This window comes from Xyrauchen texanus, chromosome 10 (assembly GCF_025860055.1).
Source record: "Xyrauchen texanus isolate HMW12.3.18 chromosome 10, RBS_HiC_50CHRs, whole genome shotgun sequence".
In the NCBI taxonomy this organism is placed as follows: Eukaryota; Metazoa; Chordata; class Actinopteri; order Cypriniformes; family Catostomidae; genus Xyrauchen; species Xyrauchen texanus.
In genome coordinates, this window is record NC_068285.1 from 19260692 (window position 1) to 19276914 (window position 16223).

Here is a 16223-nt window from a genome sequence, read left to right on the forward strand (position 1 = left end):
GTTACTGTAGACTTTGTCAGTTTGAACCAGTCTGGCCATTCTCGGTTGACCTCTCTCATCAGCAAGACATTTCCATCCACAGAACTGCCACTCACTGGATGTTTTTTGTTTTTGGCACCATTCTGAGTAAATTCTAGAGACTGTTGTGTGTGAAAATCCCAGGAGATCAGCAGTTACAGAAATACTCAGACCAACCCGTTATCTAATCAGTCAATTGTGCAGCAGCTGTGCAGTGCATAAAATCTTGCAGGTACCGGTCTAAAGCTTCAGTAAATGTTCACATCAACCATCAGAATGGGGCAAAAATTTATTTCAGTGAATTGGACAGTGGGATGAATGTTGGGGCCAGACAGGCTGGTTTGAGTATTTCTGTAACTGCTGATCTCCTGGGATTTTCACGCACAACAGTCTCTAGAATGGCCAGATTGGTTCGAACTGACAAAATCTATGGTAACTCAGATAACCGCTATGTACGGGTTGGCGCTGTTTTGGCGGCACGAGGGGGACCTACACAATATTAGGCAGCTGGTTTTAATGTTGTGGCTGATCGGTGTGTGTGTGTGTATGTGTATGTGTGTATATGTATATATATATATATATATATATATATATATATATATATATATATATATATATATATATATATATTTGACATACTGGTTGTAACAACAAAGACTGGAATACTTGAAGTTTGAAAACTCACACACACACAAGCATACTGGTCAAAAGATCTGAAACACTTATTCTTTATTATAATTTTTTTTTCTCACATTTTAGAATAATAGTAAAGTCATCAAAACTATGGAATAATAGAAATGGAACATAATTGGAATTATGTTGTGACTAAACAAAATACAAAATAAATCTAAACTGTGTGTTTATATTTTAGCATCTTCAAAGTTGTCACCCTTTGCCTAGAATTTGCAGACATGAACTCTTGACATTTTCTCAAGCAACTTTTTGAGGTATAACGCTGGGATGCTTTTAAACAGTATTGAAAGAGTTCTCATCTATGTTGGCACTTATTGGCTGCTTTTCTTTATTATTTGGTCCAAGTCATCAATTTGAAGAAAGAAAAAACATTTTTAATTACATTTTAGTTTTATGATGAAATAAATTACTATGTTGGCACAATTATATTTTTGCCTACAAATCTAATTTCAAACATTTAAGCATACACCTACAGATCAAAAGATTTTTTCAGATCTTGAGAAACATTTCAGTCAAGTGTTTTAAAAGTTTTGACGGATAGTGTGTGTGTGTGTGTGTGTGTGTGTGTGTGTGTGTGTGTGTGTGTGTGTGTGTGTGTATCGTGAATATATATATATATATATATATATATATATATATATATATATATATATATATATATATTAAATGCAGATATAGTGCTGTGCAAAAGTCTTCACCCAAAATATTTGTCTTTAGATGGTAAATAATTGATAAATAAATTTTTTTCATGGTATTATTTTTTTAAATATTCTCACTATACAACATTTTTGTGCCTAAAACTTCTGCACAGTACTGTTTACATACAGCATATGTGTGTGCGTGTATAATGAAGTCCCAGACTGACTCCCAGGGAACACTCAATCTGATAGAACATGTACCTTGATTGCACTGTAAGCTGCTTTGGATAAAAGCATCAGCTAAATGTAAAATGTAATACAAAATATAAAAAAAATTTGATATCCGGACTCTGTGGGGGCCTGTTGCAGGACTCCTTGTTCTACTTCTATTCTATTTGCATAAGTAATGTTTGGAAATCTAAAATTGATATCCTAAAGAGACAATTCATCTAAAATTAAACTTTCTTGCTCTGACCATCCATTGTTTATCAGTGCAAGTTGTGTAGATAACACACTTGGGTGCAGATTACTTTCCTAATGTAATTTTGTTGGCTGTTGTGTAGAGGCAAACAAATACTCTGTATGCTATTCCCTAGGTTATTATGTTCCCCGTAGTGATGGAGAATTTTATCAGTTCTGCTATGTCACACACACGGGTGAAATCAGAGGTGCGAGTACGCCGTTTCAGTTCCGCCCAGCCACACCGACCGGAGAGGAACTACTGACAGTGGAGGATGATGGGAACACTGACATACTGGTTGTGACAACAAAGACTGGAATACTTGAGGTTTGAAAACTCTCTCTCACACACACACACACACACACACAAGCATACACATGTATACATGCATATGTTATTTTTGACTTATTATCTCTGTGTGTGTGTATGCGTGTGCGCGCGCAGCAACGTGTAGAGGAAGTTCAACAGGAGTGCAGAGAACTGCAGAAAGCCCTGCGCCTCCTCACACAAGAGAGAGATCAGCTTCAGGAGAGACAGAGACAACAGAACCAGGTACTTAACACACAATCACATAAAAATGTGACCAACCGATGGAGCTACAAAGACAGCTAATGCAACACTTCTACTTTGCTATCCAAATGGAAACATACCATAGACTTTTATTATTTTTATATCATGCTAATTATAATTGCTATTGACTAACCCTAACCTTACCCCTAAAAGAAAACAGATTGCCTTATTTATAAATCTGTTTTCCAACTGGAGTGTCCCCAAAGGGAGCTTTGATAAGATTTCGCTCACTTTTGGGGACAATTCTGCCCCGAAAAACTATAGCTAAGCATGTACACACACACACACACACACACACACACACACACACACACACACACACACACACACACACACACACACACAAAATAGATAAGCCCTATATATTGGCCAGGTCAATTAATCGACTGATATTTTAAGATTGATTGGCCAACAAACAGAAGTGGTCATTTAGCTATTTACAGAATCAGAATGAGCTTTAATGCCAAGTGTGCTCACGTACGTACGTGCTCAGGAATTTGTTTTGGTGATAGGAGAAACAAGCAAGTGCACACAGAACATTACATTGAGACACAGAATATAAAACAAGGTAAGAGTATAAATAGACATACAAAGCAATAGGATAACATAGAATGGTGTATGTACATGTACAAGTGGTAATATATGCGCAAGGTAGGGGTACGTACATTGATTAAATTAAATATGAGTGAATATTCATATGTACATGACAAATGTATTTATTATTGCACAATGGGAGTCCTGACAGCAGTTTAATTGTGCATGTGGTAAATGGCCTGAGGGTAAAAACTGTTCTTGTGCCTGGTTGTCCTGGCACTGAGTGCTCTATAGCGCCAGCCAGAGGGCAACAGTTCAAGAAGGGAGTGGGCAGGCTGTGTGGGGTCCAGAGTGATTCTACCTGCACATTTGTTCACTCTGGAGAAATACAGGTTTTGGAGGGTGGGTAGGGGGGCACCACTAATCCTCTCAGCAGTCCTGACTGTTCGTTGTAGTTTCCTTCTGTCTGATGTGGTGGCTGAACCAAACCAGACAGTTATAGATGTACATAAGACACACTCAATGACGGCTGAGTAGAACTGAGTCTGTAGCTCCAGTGGCAGGTTGAGCTTCCTCAGTTGGCGAAGGAAGTACAAGCTCTGCTGTGCCTTCTTCACAATGGAGTCTATGTGGGTGTCCCACTTCAGGTCCTGAGAGATGGTAGAGCCCAGGAACTTGAATGACTCCACTGCTGCCACAGTGCTGGGGAGGGTGTGTAGGGGGACTTCTCCTGAAGTCCACTATCATCTACACTGTTTTGAGCGTGTTCAGCTCAAGGTTGTTGTGACTGCACCAGACGGCCAGCTGTTTAACCTCCCATCTGTATGCAGATTCATCACCATCGCGGATGAGGCCAATGACCATGGTGTCGTCTGTAAACTTCAGGAGTTTGACAGAGGGGTCCTTTGCAGTGCAGTCATTCATGTACAGGGAGAACACATCCCTGAGGAGCACCAGTGCTAATAGTGATTTTCCCCAGTCTCGCTAGCCTATCTGTCAGAAAGCTGTTGATCCACCGACAGATTGTGGTTGGCATGGAGAGCTGATTGCTCAGTAAACAAATTGAAGGGGTTTAGCAGGGTCCAGTGATGTTATTCATGTAGGCCAAAACCTATATTTTACCCGAAGGTTGAACACAACACAAAGCAGAGAGGAAGAAGAGCAACAACAACACAAATGTTCCTGCATTCCAAACAGGATAAATCAGCCTCTTATAGGGCACTTATATCACCCAACACCCCTCTTTGCAGTAACATCAGATTTCTCTTTCAAATGACTTCATGACCACGGACGTGTGGGCGACAGATCTGTAGACATTAAGTCCTGTGATTTTGGGTTTGTTTGGGACTGGAATGATGATGGAGCATTTGAAGCAGCAGGGAACTTCACACTGCTCCAGTGATCTATTGAAGAGCTGTGTGAAGATGGGGACAGGGTTGGTCAGGGCAGACTTTCAGACTGGCAGGTGAGACACCATCTGGGCCTGAAGCTTTCCTAGTCTTTGTTTCCAGAAGGCTCCACACATCCTCCTCACAGACCATAAGTATAGGTTGAGTAGAAGGAGGGGGGAGGTGGGGGGTTCCAGGAGGTGGTGTTGTTGTGTGTATGAAGTGAAAATCAGAGCAGGAGAGGGGTGTAAGAATGGGTTTTTCAAACCTATCACACATATCCTCAAAGAAAATGATATATGATGTCACAGTATATGTAAGATTGTCCAGGTCTGTGGCTGCAGTTTCAAAAATACTCCAATCAGTGCAGTCAAAGCAGGCTTGTAGTTCCAGCTCTGCTTCATTAGTCCACATCTTTACAGTCCTTACTACAGGCTTAGCTGATTTTATATTCTGCTTGTAGGGGGAGAAGATGAACCAGACATTGATCAGATAATCCTAAAGCTGCACGTGGGACAGAGTGAGATGCATCCTTTACAGTGGTGTAGCACGTTTTTTTCTCTGGTGGTGCTTGTAATGTTTTGTTTGTATTTTGGCAGTTCACGGGTGAGGTTAGCTTTATTCAAATCTATCAGAATAAGGATAAGAGAATCCGGATGTTGTTGCTCCGTGTCTGTGATGTGATCAGCCAGCTGTTGCAATGCTGCGTTCACACATGCTTGTGACGAGTTGTTAACACACCAGTATAAACGTGGAAAACTGCTGTGGTGTGTAGAAAGGCTTGCAGTTGAAGAGCACTTCTATATGAGGATAGCACATCTTCTTCAAAACTGTTACATTTGTAAACCAACTTTCCTTGATGTAAAAGCATGTTCCAACGTTTTCTCCGATGATTCCGAAACGCGATCAGCACTAAACAGCCAGAGGCATGGCAGATGTAGCGTGCTCTCCTGGATGGCATCATTCAGCTAGGTTTCCGTGAAATACAGAACAGCAGAGTTAGAAGTCCTTATTTGTTTGAGTGAGCAGAAGCAGTTCATCTGTTTTGTTGGTGAGGGTGTGGACATTTGCCAAATTAATACTCAAGCCACATTGACGAAGCTTCACAAGTGTGCTGACGTGGTTCCCTCCCTTGCGTCTCTTGGAGCACTTGTAGAACACCGCTGCACCAGCAACTAAGATGTCCAATAAATGTTAGAATAATCAAACACCGGCAAAAAATTATCAGGAATTCTCTGCCGAATATTCATCAAAAAAACATGACAAAGTAACAAAAATGCTGTTACTTAGAGTGCTGCACACCGAAGCGGTCATCTGTGGCACTAACTTTTTAATATTCTGTGTGCATTTTATTAGCTGTCATTAAACAATCAGCCATCCAAATCAGCCATCCTAGATATCGCTATCACACCAGCCATTTTAAAAACCCATATCGTTCAGGCATTACGCTCAAACACACGCACTCAATGTTTGAGCGGTGTGGAACACACCAGAGATCACAATTTCACAATCTCCACATCAAAGCGTGTGAGTGCACACATTTTTGCTTTAAGACTGTCTTCCAAGTATAAGATGGTTTTGTGTTTGACTGACACTGAACCTACTCCCACAGAGCACTTTATCTTATCAGTTAATGTGTGCATGTGCGTGTGTGTGTGCGTGTGTGTGTGTGTGTGTGTGTGTGTGTGTGTGTGTGTGTGTGTGTGTGTGTGTGTTACTGACCTTCCCCATACAGTGATGTGATTTATCCATACATTATTCTGAGAGTACTGAGGATGATTTACTGAGAGTTAGGGAACAATGAGTGTTTTAGAGAGGGAGAGAGAGAAACTTTTCTTGGCATCTATTGTGCCATGTCGGCCACAGAGAGGGTAGACGTGACGTCAGGCCAGATTAAATAGCCAGGAGTAAGTGTCCACAAAAACCACTCAACAGAAAGGGGGAGACCTGCCCCATCACATTGATGCAATGCCATGTATCTGTCTCTATTTTATTTCTATCCCTATTGCTCTCTCTTCCTCTTGTTTTATTTGCAACTTGGATTTTTATTTGAAATGTTTTCCTGCTGTGTCATTTCTCCTAATATGCTCTCCATAGATAGATAGATTTTCTTTTGTATTGCTTGGTCACTTGTGTGACTTATACTCTATTTATTATATGTGTTTTTGGGGTTTCACAATGCAGTATTCACATTAAGCTGTAAATGTATCCAGAAAACAACAGGATGTGATTCAATTGGTTTCTTAATCTTTTAGTGCCCCCTTGTGTTTCTCACAGAAACCCTATTAAATCTATACTCCTGAATTATATGACCTTGCACAAAGGACAAAGATCACCACAAATAAAACATTAACATGGTTAGAATTTTCTCTCACACCACAACCACACAAACCAATTCATATGCTGTGTGTGAGTGTGTGCTTGGGTTTTTAACGAGGACAATTTTTTAGGTTACAAACTGGTAATTACAAGGGTATTATGCTATAAATGTGGTTTATGAGGACATTTCTAGTGTCCCCATAATTCAAATTTTAAGAAAGAAAAACATACTAAACGATGTCTTATATATATATATATATATATATATATATATATATATATATATATATATATATATATATATATATATATATATGTGTGTGTAAAAATGCAGAAAGTTATTTGTGAGGGTTAAGTTTAGGGTTAGGGGATAGAATCTATAGTTTGTACAGTATAAAAATCATTATGTCTATGGAGAGTCCTCATAAGGATAGCCGCACCAATGTGTGTGTGTGTGTGTGTGTGTGTGTGTGTGTGTGTGTGTGTGTGTGTAATCTGTCAGCACATACATATGAAAATATACTTCCTCTTCATCGAGAGAAAATAAGTGTGTATTATGTGGCTGCTAATTTTACGACCACAGATTTTATATGCGTGTGCTTCAATTCTGGAACATCATCGGCTGTAAAATACCACGAGTCTCCAGATTAGCCTGAGGACAAGGGGTGTATGCATGCTTTCAGAACCAGATGTTGCTGTGATTTACCGATGACGACTATTAATTATGAACCGCCACAACTACAGTGAAATCAAAGCATGCCTTCTCTCAGCATCAAATTGCTGACATCATATTATTTGCAACTTAAAGGTGAATTGTGTAATTTCTCTGCCACAGGCATCACCAGTATAACATAAAACATTTATTGCAAAATGTTGATAAATACAAAAATGAATTTAGCTCCTTTTCTTTAATAAAATGCAAAATTGCAGGTTACAGTGAGGCACTTACATTGGAAGTGAATGTGGCCAATCAGTTTACATTAAAATACTCTTATTTTCAAAAGTATAGCCACAAGATGTAAACAATGCATGTGTTAACAGGATTTTAGTGTTTTAAAATGACTCCCTAACCCTTCAAGTGTAAAGTTATATCAGAGACTATTTAACAGAGACAGGCCACTTCTATTTAAATGAATGGGAGAAATTGAAACACCCAACCAAGAAGCTCTAGCACCCAATTTTTGTTTCTATCTAGAGTGACAGCTTGCAGCTGTGAATTTATGCTGTCGTAGGAGTCCCATTCAAAAATGTCAATAAACTACAGATTTATTAACACTTCTTAAATTAAAACCAGTAATGCAACAACAGGAACGCTACCCATTGTATCGAAGTAAAAGTAAAAAAATGTCATCAGAACTTTTCTTGAATAAGAGTGAAAAGAACCCACCATAAAACATCCTCATAAAAGTAATTTTCTAAAAAGTAAATGTAGTGTGTTACTACCCACCTCTGCATACAAGCGCTTTTATAAAAGTATTAGCCTCACATTTCTGCCTTTAAGTGCCTTACTGTAACCCAGATTTTTTGCTTTTTAAAGAAAAGTTTAAATTACTTTTTGTGGTAATCATCAATATGCCACATACTGTCAGCTAAGTTTAACTTGCATTGAACCCAGAATATTCCTTTAAAATGGGCTGGGAGTAATTTAACATAAAACATTACACCTCACCTTTAATTTCAGTGCTTTTTGTTATCTATGATAGACCGAATCAAGCAAATACCTGCTTTTTTGGTCATTTATTTTCATCTCTTCTGATTTATATCAGAAACTATGTCTAAGAGTCTGTGAGGTTGAAGTCTGTGTCATTTCTCACAGACTAGTCTGTAACTCACAGGTCACACAAAATCTATTGACTAAGCAGAAGTTACTTTTTAAGGCTCAGCTGACTATGTGCCAAGTAATTATGCCTTAAAGGGATAGTTCACCCAAAAATTTAAATTCTCTCATGATTTATACACATTCATGCCATCCCAGATGTGTGTGACTTTCGTTCTTCTGCAGAACACAAATGAAGGTTTTTAGAAAAATATTTCAGTTCTGTAGGTCTTCACAATGTTAGTGAATGGGTGCCAAAATTTTGATCCAAATAAAGGGAGCATAAATGTAATCCATTTGACTCCAGTAGTTAAATCCATATGTTCACACACGATATGATAGGTGTGGGTGAGAAACAGTAATTTAATTTGTTATTTTTTGTCATAAATTCTTCTCCCTGCCCAGTAGGGGGCGATATTCATTAAGACTGTGAATCACCAAACCAGAAGAAGAATGAAAATGTGAAAGTAAAGTGGAAATGTTCTGAGCAGGGAGGAGAATTTGTAGTCAAAAAGGATTGAAATTTTGATCTGTTTCTCACCCAAACCTATCATATCACTTCAGAATATATGGATTTATTTAGTGCTTATTTGGATTTTGGAGCTTAACATTTTTTGCACCCATTCACTTATATTGTATGGACCTACAGAGCTGAGATGTTCTTCTAAAAATCTTTATTTGTGTTCTGCTGAAGAAAGTTATACACATCTGGGATGGCTTTTGGCTTCTGGAGTAAATTACTTTTGCAATTAAACAACAATTTTAAGATATAGCACTAATGATATGATTAAATGTACAGATTGGTTAATCCATATTAACAGTGAAAATGTGTTTGTTTGTTTTTAATTTTTTTTTTAATTTTAGATAACAGAGTTAAATTGACGCTTAGAGTATATAACATTTTGAATCACTTTGGAATCAGTTTTGATCATTTCAACATTGCAATTAGATGAAATACCTGCTTGTGCATTGAGATTGGCTGGAACGGTATGATTGATGGCATTGCTGTCCAATGACAGGAGCTGCAGAAAGGTCTGCGCGAGGAGATGGTGGCGGCCCAGGCCAGAGTAAGGCAGCTTGAACAAGACCTGCTAGAAGTCACGCAAAAGGCCATTCTTAAAGAGGACGAACTAGATTGGTGAGGCCCACACACATATGCACACAACATAAAATACATGTAATAATTTAAAATACACATCAATTTGACATTTTGACAACACACTGCATGGCCAAAAGTAAGTGGACAACTGAAAACCCGTATTAACAGGGAGTTGGTCCTTCCTTTACTTCTAAAACAGTTTCCACTCATCTGGGAAGGCTTTCCAATAGATGTTTGAAAATGGCTGCAGGGATTTGCTCCCATTCAGACTCAAGAGCAGGTGTTGGTTACAGGGGCCTGGTTGGCAGTCTGCATTCCAATTCATCCCAAAGTTGAATAGGGGTTCAGGTCTGGGCTTTGTGCAGGCCAATCAAGTTCTTCCACATCAGACTATGCATTCAATTCTTGCAATTCATGCTTTGTGAATTTTGGAATGCCCATTTTTAATGTTTTCTGCAGAGATTGCATGGCTCTGTGCCTAGTTTTCATCAGATGTTATTAATAGGTGAAGCGGAAGTAGCTATCTTCTTAACTTGAAGGGTTGTTCACAGGTTTTTGGCCATGTAGTCTCAATCTCAAAATAAGAATATATTGCATACCAGGGTTATTATAATTTTGGATTTTTAATTTAGCTTTGACTTTTATTTTATATTCAATTTGTAATTTAAATATAGTTTTGTTTTCACACTTTGTCTGTTAGTTTGAGTTTAGTTTTCAGTGTATTTTATTTTAGTTTTAGTGATTTATGGCACCCAGTGCTAAAGTGTTCACTGGGATCATTTAAATATGTCTAACATCAATAATGTAATTAACATCTACCTCATTAAGGTAGATTGTAAATGTTTCAAATTTTATAATATAGGGTAAAGATAGGTAAACTGGGACAGTTTAGCTTGACTCCTATGTGTCCATACGGTATTTCTTTAAATGGTTCAAAAGAATTTCTAAACTAATCATTGAAAAGTAAACAATTCACTTTTTGAGGTTTTAAATTTATGATTTTACATCAGGATGTGTGGCAGAGCTTATTCCATGACCACCGGTGGGAAAAACAATGATAAAGAAAATTATAGAATTTTGAAGCAAATCTTAAAAAAGTCCAAGTTGACTTAATGTTTGTAAATATTATATATGATGATTTTATGATGTGAAAGAGTGTAAGAAAATATATAAAATGTATTTTCTTTCCAGTTTTGAGTATTTCTTAAAGGGGTCATATAATGGTACATGCACTTTTTCAAGTTGATTGTACTGAAATGTGTGTTGGCTGGGCCTGTACACAACCATCCTACTATGATAAAAATCCATCCAGGGTTTTTGTTTTAATCTCCTTATATATTTTCCCCTGCCTCAAATCGAGCCGTTCGACCGTGTGACGTCACATGGTCGGACGCCCCTCCCAGGATTGACAGCAGTGTTTCAACACAGACCCGCCCTCGCTCGTGAGCGAGCTGTCAATCATAGTCCGTCATCATTGTTGATACACTGGAGCAGAATGGCGCCTAAGCGATTGTGGTGTTCTGTTCTTCGGTGTAATAACGAACACAGCAGTCATTTTGATGTTCCTAAATCTGAACCGCTGAAGACGCAGTGGCTGAGTTTTGTTTACGATGGGAATATTCCCCACGAGCAACGTCAATGCGTTCATGTTTGCGCGAATCATTTTTCACCAGACTGCTTTATAAACGAGGGTCAGTATAAAGCTAGTTTTGCTAAGAAGGGGCGGGGTGACCAAAGCTCATTATCATTTAAAGTCATATGCACTGAAACGGCGTGCTGAAAACGGAGCTGTTTTTGAGCAGGTAAAATTAGTGTTTTCTTAAAATACTAATGAGAATTTTTAATAAAAGTATATTACAAAGTTTTCATTTAGACCCTAAAGATTCATATTAACTTGTACAAAAATGGCATTATATGACCCCTTTAATTTTTGCTTTTGACCAAGGTTTTCCCACCTTTGCCCATATTCACCCTACTGTGTTTTAAAAAAAAAAAAACAATTATTTTATTTTACTAAGTTTTGGCATTATGAAAAAATATTTGTTTTATTTTTATTTCACTTCACAAATTTTTTTTCATGTTTTATTTTTCATTTTAGTTTTAATTAATGATAATAGCGCTGCTGCATACTGTACTTTCAGTCTGAAGGACAGGGTTTACATGCTGAGTTCTGATGTTTTTGTCGTTCAGTTTGAGAGACAAGCTGCAGAACATGATTTCTGAGAGGGACAGTCTTCAAACTCAACTGAAGAATGAGAAGGACGAGAGAGAACTTTACAAAGTGAGTTTCATACTTCCAAAAGTGTGTGTATTTCATTTACAGTGTTAGCATTATAACCGTGTGTGATAATGTGTGTATTTGTACAGTCTCACGTGCGTAGCGCGGAGCTGGAGAACACTAAACTCAGCGCTGAGCTGCAGATGCTGAAGGCGGTAGAGTTGAACAGGGAGGTCAGCATCGCACAGTATCAGGAGGAACTGCACAGACTACGCACAGACAGAGATACACACTCCAAAGATGCTGTAAGAGACAAGCAACATTCACACTAGAAGTGGCGACACAGAAAATTCACAAACGTACCCACATACGTGTGTGTGTTACATGTGTATCTCCAGACTCTTAAAGAAAAGTTGCGTCAGGCTGAGGAGCAGCTCCAGGCCACACGGCAGCAAGCGGCCATGTTGGGCTCTGAGTTACGTGACGCCTCCGGCGGGCGAGATCGCACCATGGCTGAGCTGTATCGCGTCCGTCAAGAGGCCGAAGGCCTAAGAGCCCATTTAGCTGAAGCCCAGGAGGAATGTAGACATGCCCAGAATCAGCTGAACAGGATGAAGAGCCAGGCAACACAGGAAGCGGTAACCACAAAATGTTTTTACTGGAAATTGTGGTGCACCGTGTAACAATATGCAGAAAACATGGTTTGCGTTGATACAATGCAAAATAAAGTGGCTTCACTCTCTCTTTTGTTCTTGCCTTTTTTTATTTAATGTCAGGGCGGGGCTGGTGCGGGAATGGGCGTGGACTCTGAGCTGGAGGCGGAGCTTCAGAAGGAGGTAGAGGAACTGAAGCTGCGTTTAAATATGGCTGCAGAACACTACAAAGAGAAATATAGAGAGTGCCAACGTCTGCGAAGACAAGTCACCAAACTAAGCCAGCAACAGGAGGCACAGCAGGGGGTGAGGAAATAAAATTATGGCTGTGGAGAGTTTGGGAAACCTGTTTGAAAATGTTTTGAAATGCTGTTTTAAGCTGCTGGTGATACAGAATTTGTACCTTGCACTTTTAGGCAAGCTTACTCTTTGTCTTAATTTAGGTCCATCAGTGAAGTTTATTGTGACTGGACCATCTAATATTGAGCCTGTAGACCTTAGTATAGATCAGCAGAATTGTTCTACTGTGACAATGTTATGTGTGTTTCAGGACTCGAACAGGAATGATGCATCTACAGACACCACATTGGAGTCACACACCCCAGATGCAGAGGTGCCTCCTACAGGTAGCCATCATTTGAAGCCATTATGTTCTTGACTGTAAAGGGATAATTCACTAAAAAATGAAAATTCTCTCATGATTTACTCACCCTCCTGGCATCCCAGAAGTCTATGACTTTTTTTCTTCTGTAGAACACAAATTACAATTTTTAGAAGAATATCTCAGCACTGTATGTCCTCACAATGCAAGTGAATGGGTGCCAACATTTTGAAGCTCCAAAATCCACACAAAGGGAGCATAAAAGTAATCCATATGACTTCAGTGGATAAATCCATGTTCACACATGATATGAAAGGATTGGTTGAGAAACAGATCAATATCAGGGTTTGTACAAGGAGCTTGAAGAATGGAAGTCCTGGAAAACCCTTACAAATAGCAATTTTTACCAAGAGGTCCATAAAAAGTTCTGTAATTACAGAAAATCGTTTAATAAATGAAATTTATTTAGAACACATGGCACCTGTTACTTTTGGCAGCGCTCTTCAGAATGGGCCAATCACAATCAATTGTTACTGGAGGATTTTAAAATATATATTGCTGTGGCAGATTTAACAAGTATGAATCATTGCAGCTATAAGTTTTAATTAAAAATAACTCTCCAGAGTGAAAAAATGAGATGAGATGTAAATAGTTCTGTGATTTGAATGCAGATCAATGAAGGATTCAGTTTTGTGAGCCGTCTAGCACCCCCTTGTGTAAAGACAGATTTGTGTCTCACAATTGGGCTGCACGATTATAGCAAAAATCCTAATTGTTGATTATTGCTCTTGATTTTGTAATCGCGTTTATTAATGTCAATTAACATTTTTAATTACCTTGAAGTCACAAAGTAAGCAACCGTGTGGTTCTTCAGAGTAGCAGATTTCAATGGTGGATATGAGCTGCACTCCAAGCATTATATTGTATTGTATTTTATATTGTAATAATGTTTGTTAAGGTAAGGTAAATTACAATTGTTGTAAATGGATATCTTTGGTATATAATAAATTGAATTATTGCTAAATTACTGCTTAAATTGTTAGTCCATGTACAGTAAATAATATGGCATATTCAAACTTATTAACAGCTGATTTAAATTGACCAAGTTACTGCGTTCATTAAGCCCTTTAGTGGCGGGACAGGGGACCATTCATCCCGTTTGATCTTCACTGGTGATCTTGTTCACGCATGATCATCATTAGATCATTTTTGGCCTCAGTGGTTGCATGTTGGACATTTGTGATCGGAGTTTGTGCGATTCGTGAAAATGTTCAATCTACCAATACCAGCTGCGTGACAAATGGGTCTTATTAGAGCAGACACAATAACAATGACGGTGATTCCTGACATATGCTATTCAACAACATGCTATTCAGTTGGTAGAGCGGGTCGGCCACTAATCGCAGGGTTGGTGAATCCCGGCCCACACGACTCCACATGCCGAAGTGTCCTTGGGCAAGACACTGAACCCCAAGTTGCTCCCAATGGCAGGCTAGCACCTTACATAGCAGCTCTGCTGCCACTGGTGTGTGTATGGGTGAATGAGATGCAGTGTAAAGCGCTTTGAATACCGTTAAGTCTTAAAAAGGCGCTATAACTGCAGACCATTTACCATTTAGTCCTCCAAAACACAAGTAGAACAGTAAACTGAATTATTTTATTGCTATTTTGTACAAATCAAATTCACATTGGCCTACTTATTAACATGACAAAACAAAACTGGTATTACATTTTTAATCAATTGTTCACAGACATCGAGTAACGTGACGAACTCTCCCATTACAAAGACTGCTGTCTCTCACTGATGTGATTTACACTGTTTTAGATCTGCTTTTCGAGGCGAGCTCAATGACACTCCGCACACTGTTCTGCTCTCTCACGAATGCTCTTGTTAAAAACAAAGCTGTCTAATCAGCATAATAAATCAATTATTTACACTGTGTCTGTGCCTTGATTAGAACGGGATCATTTTAGTTTTGTCGGGTTGCTCATTTGCAGTGTATTTAACATCTACGTTCAAAGCAAGCGGTGTAATATGCAATGAATCCAAAATATTTACAAAGTGCTTTTTGCTCGCTCTACAGCTTCTCTTCAAGTGTCAGGTGATTTTTCTTCAGTATTAATTTTCGTGTGCTGCGCAAACAGAGCAAGAACATAAAGCAAGCATCTGGGCATTCAGACGATTTAAAACTTGTGCATTAGTATCAGTTGTCATTACAGATAGGACGGAGGACTAATATAATCGGCTCTGATTGTCCATTACCGTTTCATTGCTCAACGGACATGTTAGTGATTGGTTAGAATACTCAAACGCTGCAAAAACACGCTGTAAATAGAAAATATTGATGCAACAGGAGCAGACTTAAACTGAACGCTGTAATAATCAGTTTTCATGATTACATAATCGTGGCAGCCGTAATCGTGATCGCGATTAGTTTTTCGATTAAATTAGTTTTTCCTATCTCACAAAATAGGTTATTTCTGACAACATATAGGTCATTATCAAAATATGTTGACAAACATGTCCCTTAGTCATGAAAAAGCTTTCAAATGGATATTTAAATGGAATAAATAAAAGGAATCATTCTATAGCATAACCTTTAATGATATGAAATGGCTTGACTCTGTTTTTTGAAATTTTTTATAAAATAAATTTGAAATTGCCAATTGCCTGAAAAAATCCTTGTCCCCTTCATCTAGTACACCACTTCTATGACAATTAAAGTTATTTATGGACTTATTTTGTACTTATTTTTAAGAAAAGCCTTAGCAAGTCTGAACAAGTGAGCAAAAAAGCAAAACTAAATTATTATTATTATTAATAATTTAAAAAAGAATGTATGTGCCTTGATTTCATGGCATTGGTGTTATCAATATTTGTTTGTTTTTGTTTTTAAAAAACTATTAAAATACAAAAAGTTGTGGAAAATAGTTTAAGGTCAAAGTTTAGAGGCTGCTTAAATATGCATATAGGGATTTTCCCCAGCATGTTATAAAGTTATTTATTCACATTTTAACTACATTTTCACACAAAATGTTTTGGTGTTGTACCCCACTGAACCCTCCAAATGTGGTGTTGTAACCCATTTAACCCTCATTAGTGTTAACTTAGTGTTAAATTGCTTCATTCGTGAAACAAAAATAAAAAATAAAAGAAAGAACAACAGCCAAGTTGTCCTTTATGAATACAAATTAATGTCAACATGTTTACCCTCA

General features: G+C 38.1%; 1 protein-coding gene across 1 annotated transcript in view; it reads left to right on the forward strand.

Moving 5' to 3' along the window:
* Positions 1–16223, forward strand: part of LOC127650517 (tax1-binding protein 1 homolog A-like) — a 34504-nt gene that overhangs the window by 5852 nt on the left and 12429 nt on the right. The window contains exons 4-11 of the mRNA XM_052135974.1: positions 1946–2136; positions 2254–2361; positions 9456–9574; positions 11726–11816; positions 11903–12058; positions 12152–12391; positions 12530–12712; positions 12957–13032. Coding sequence (XP_051991934.1) covers positions 1946–2136; positions 2254–2361; positions 9456–9574; positions 11726–11816; positions 11903–12058; positions 12152–12391; positions 12530–12712; positions 12957–13032 — 1164 coding nt within the window. The remainder of the gene's footprint in view (positions 1–1945; positions 2137–2253; positions 2362–9455; positions 9575–11725; positions 11817–11902; positions 12059–12151; positions 12392–12529; positions 12713–12956; positions 13033–16223) is intronic.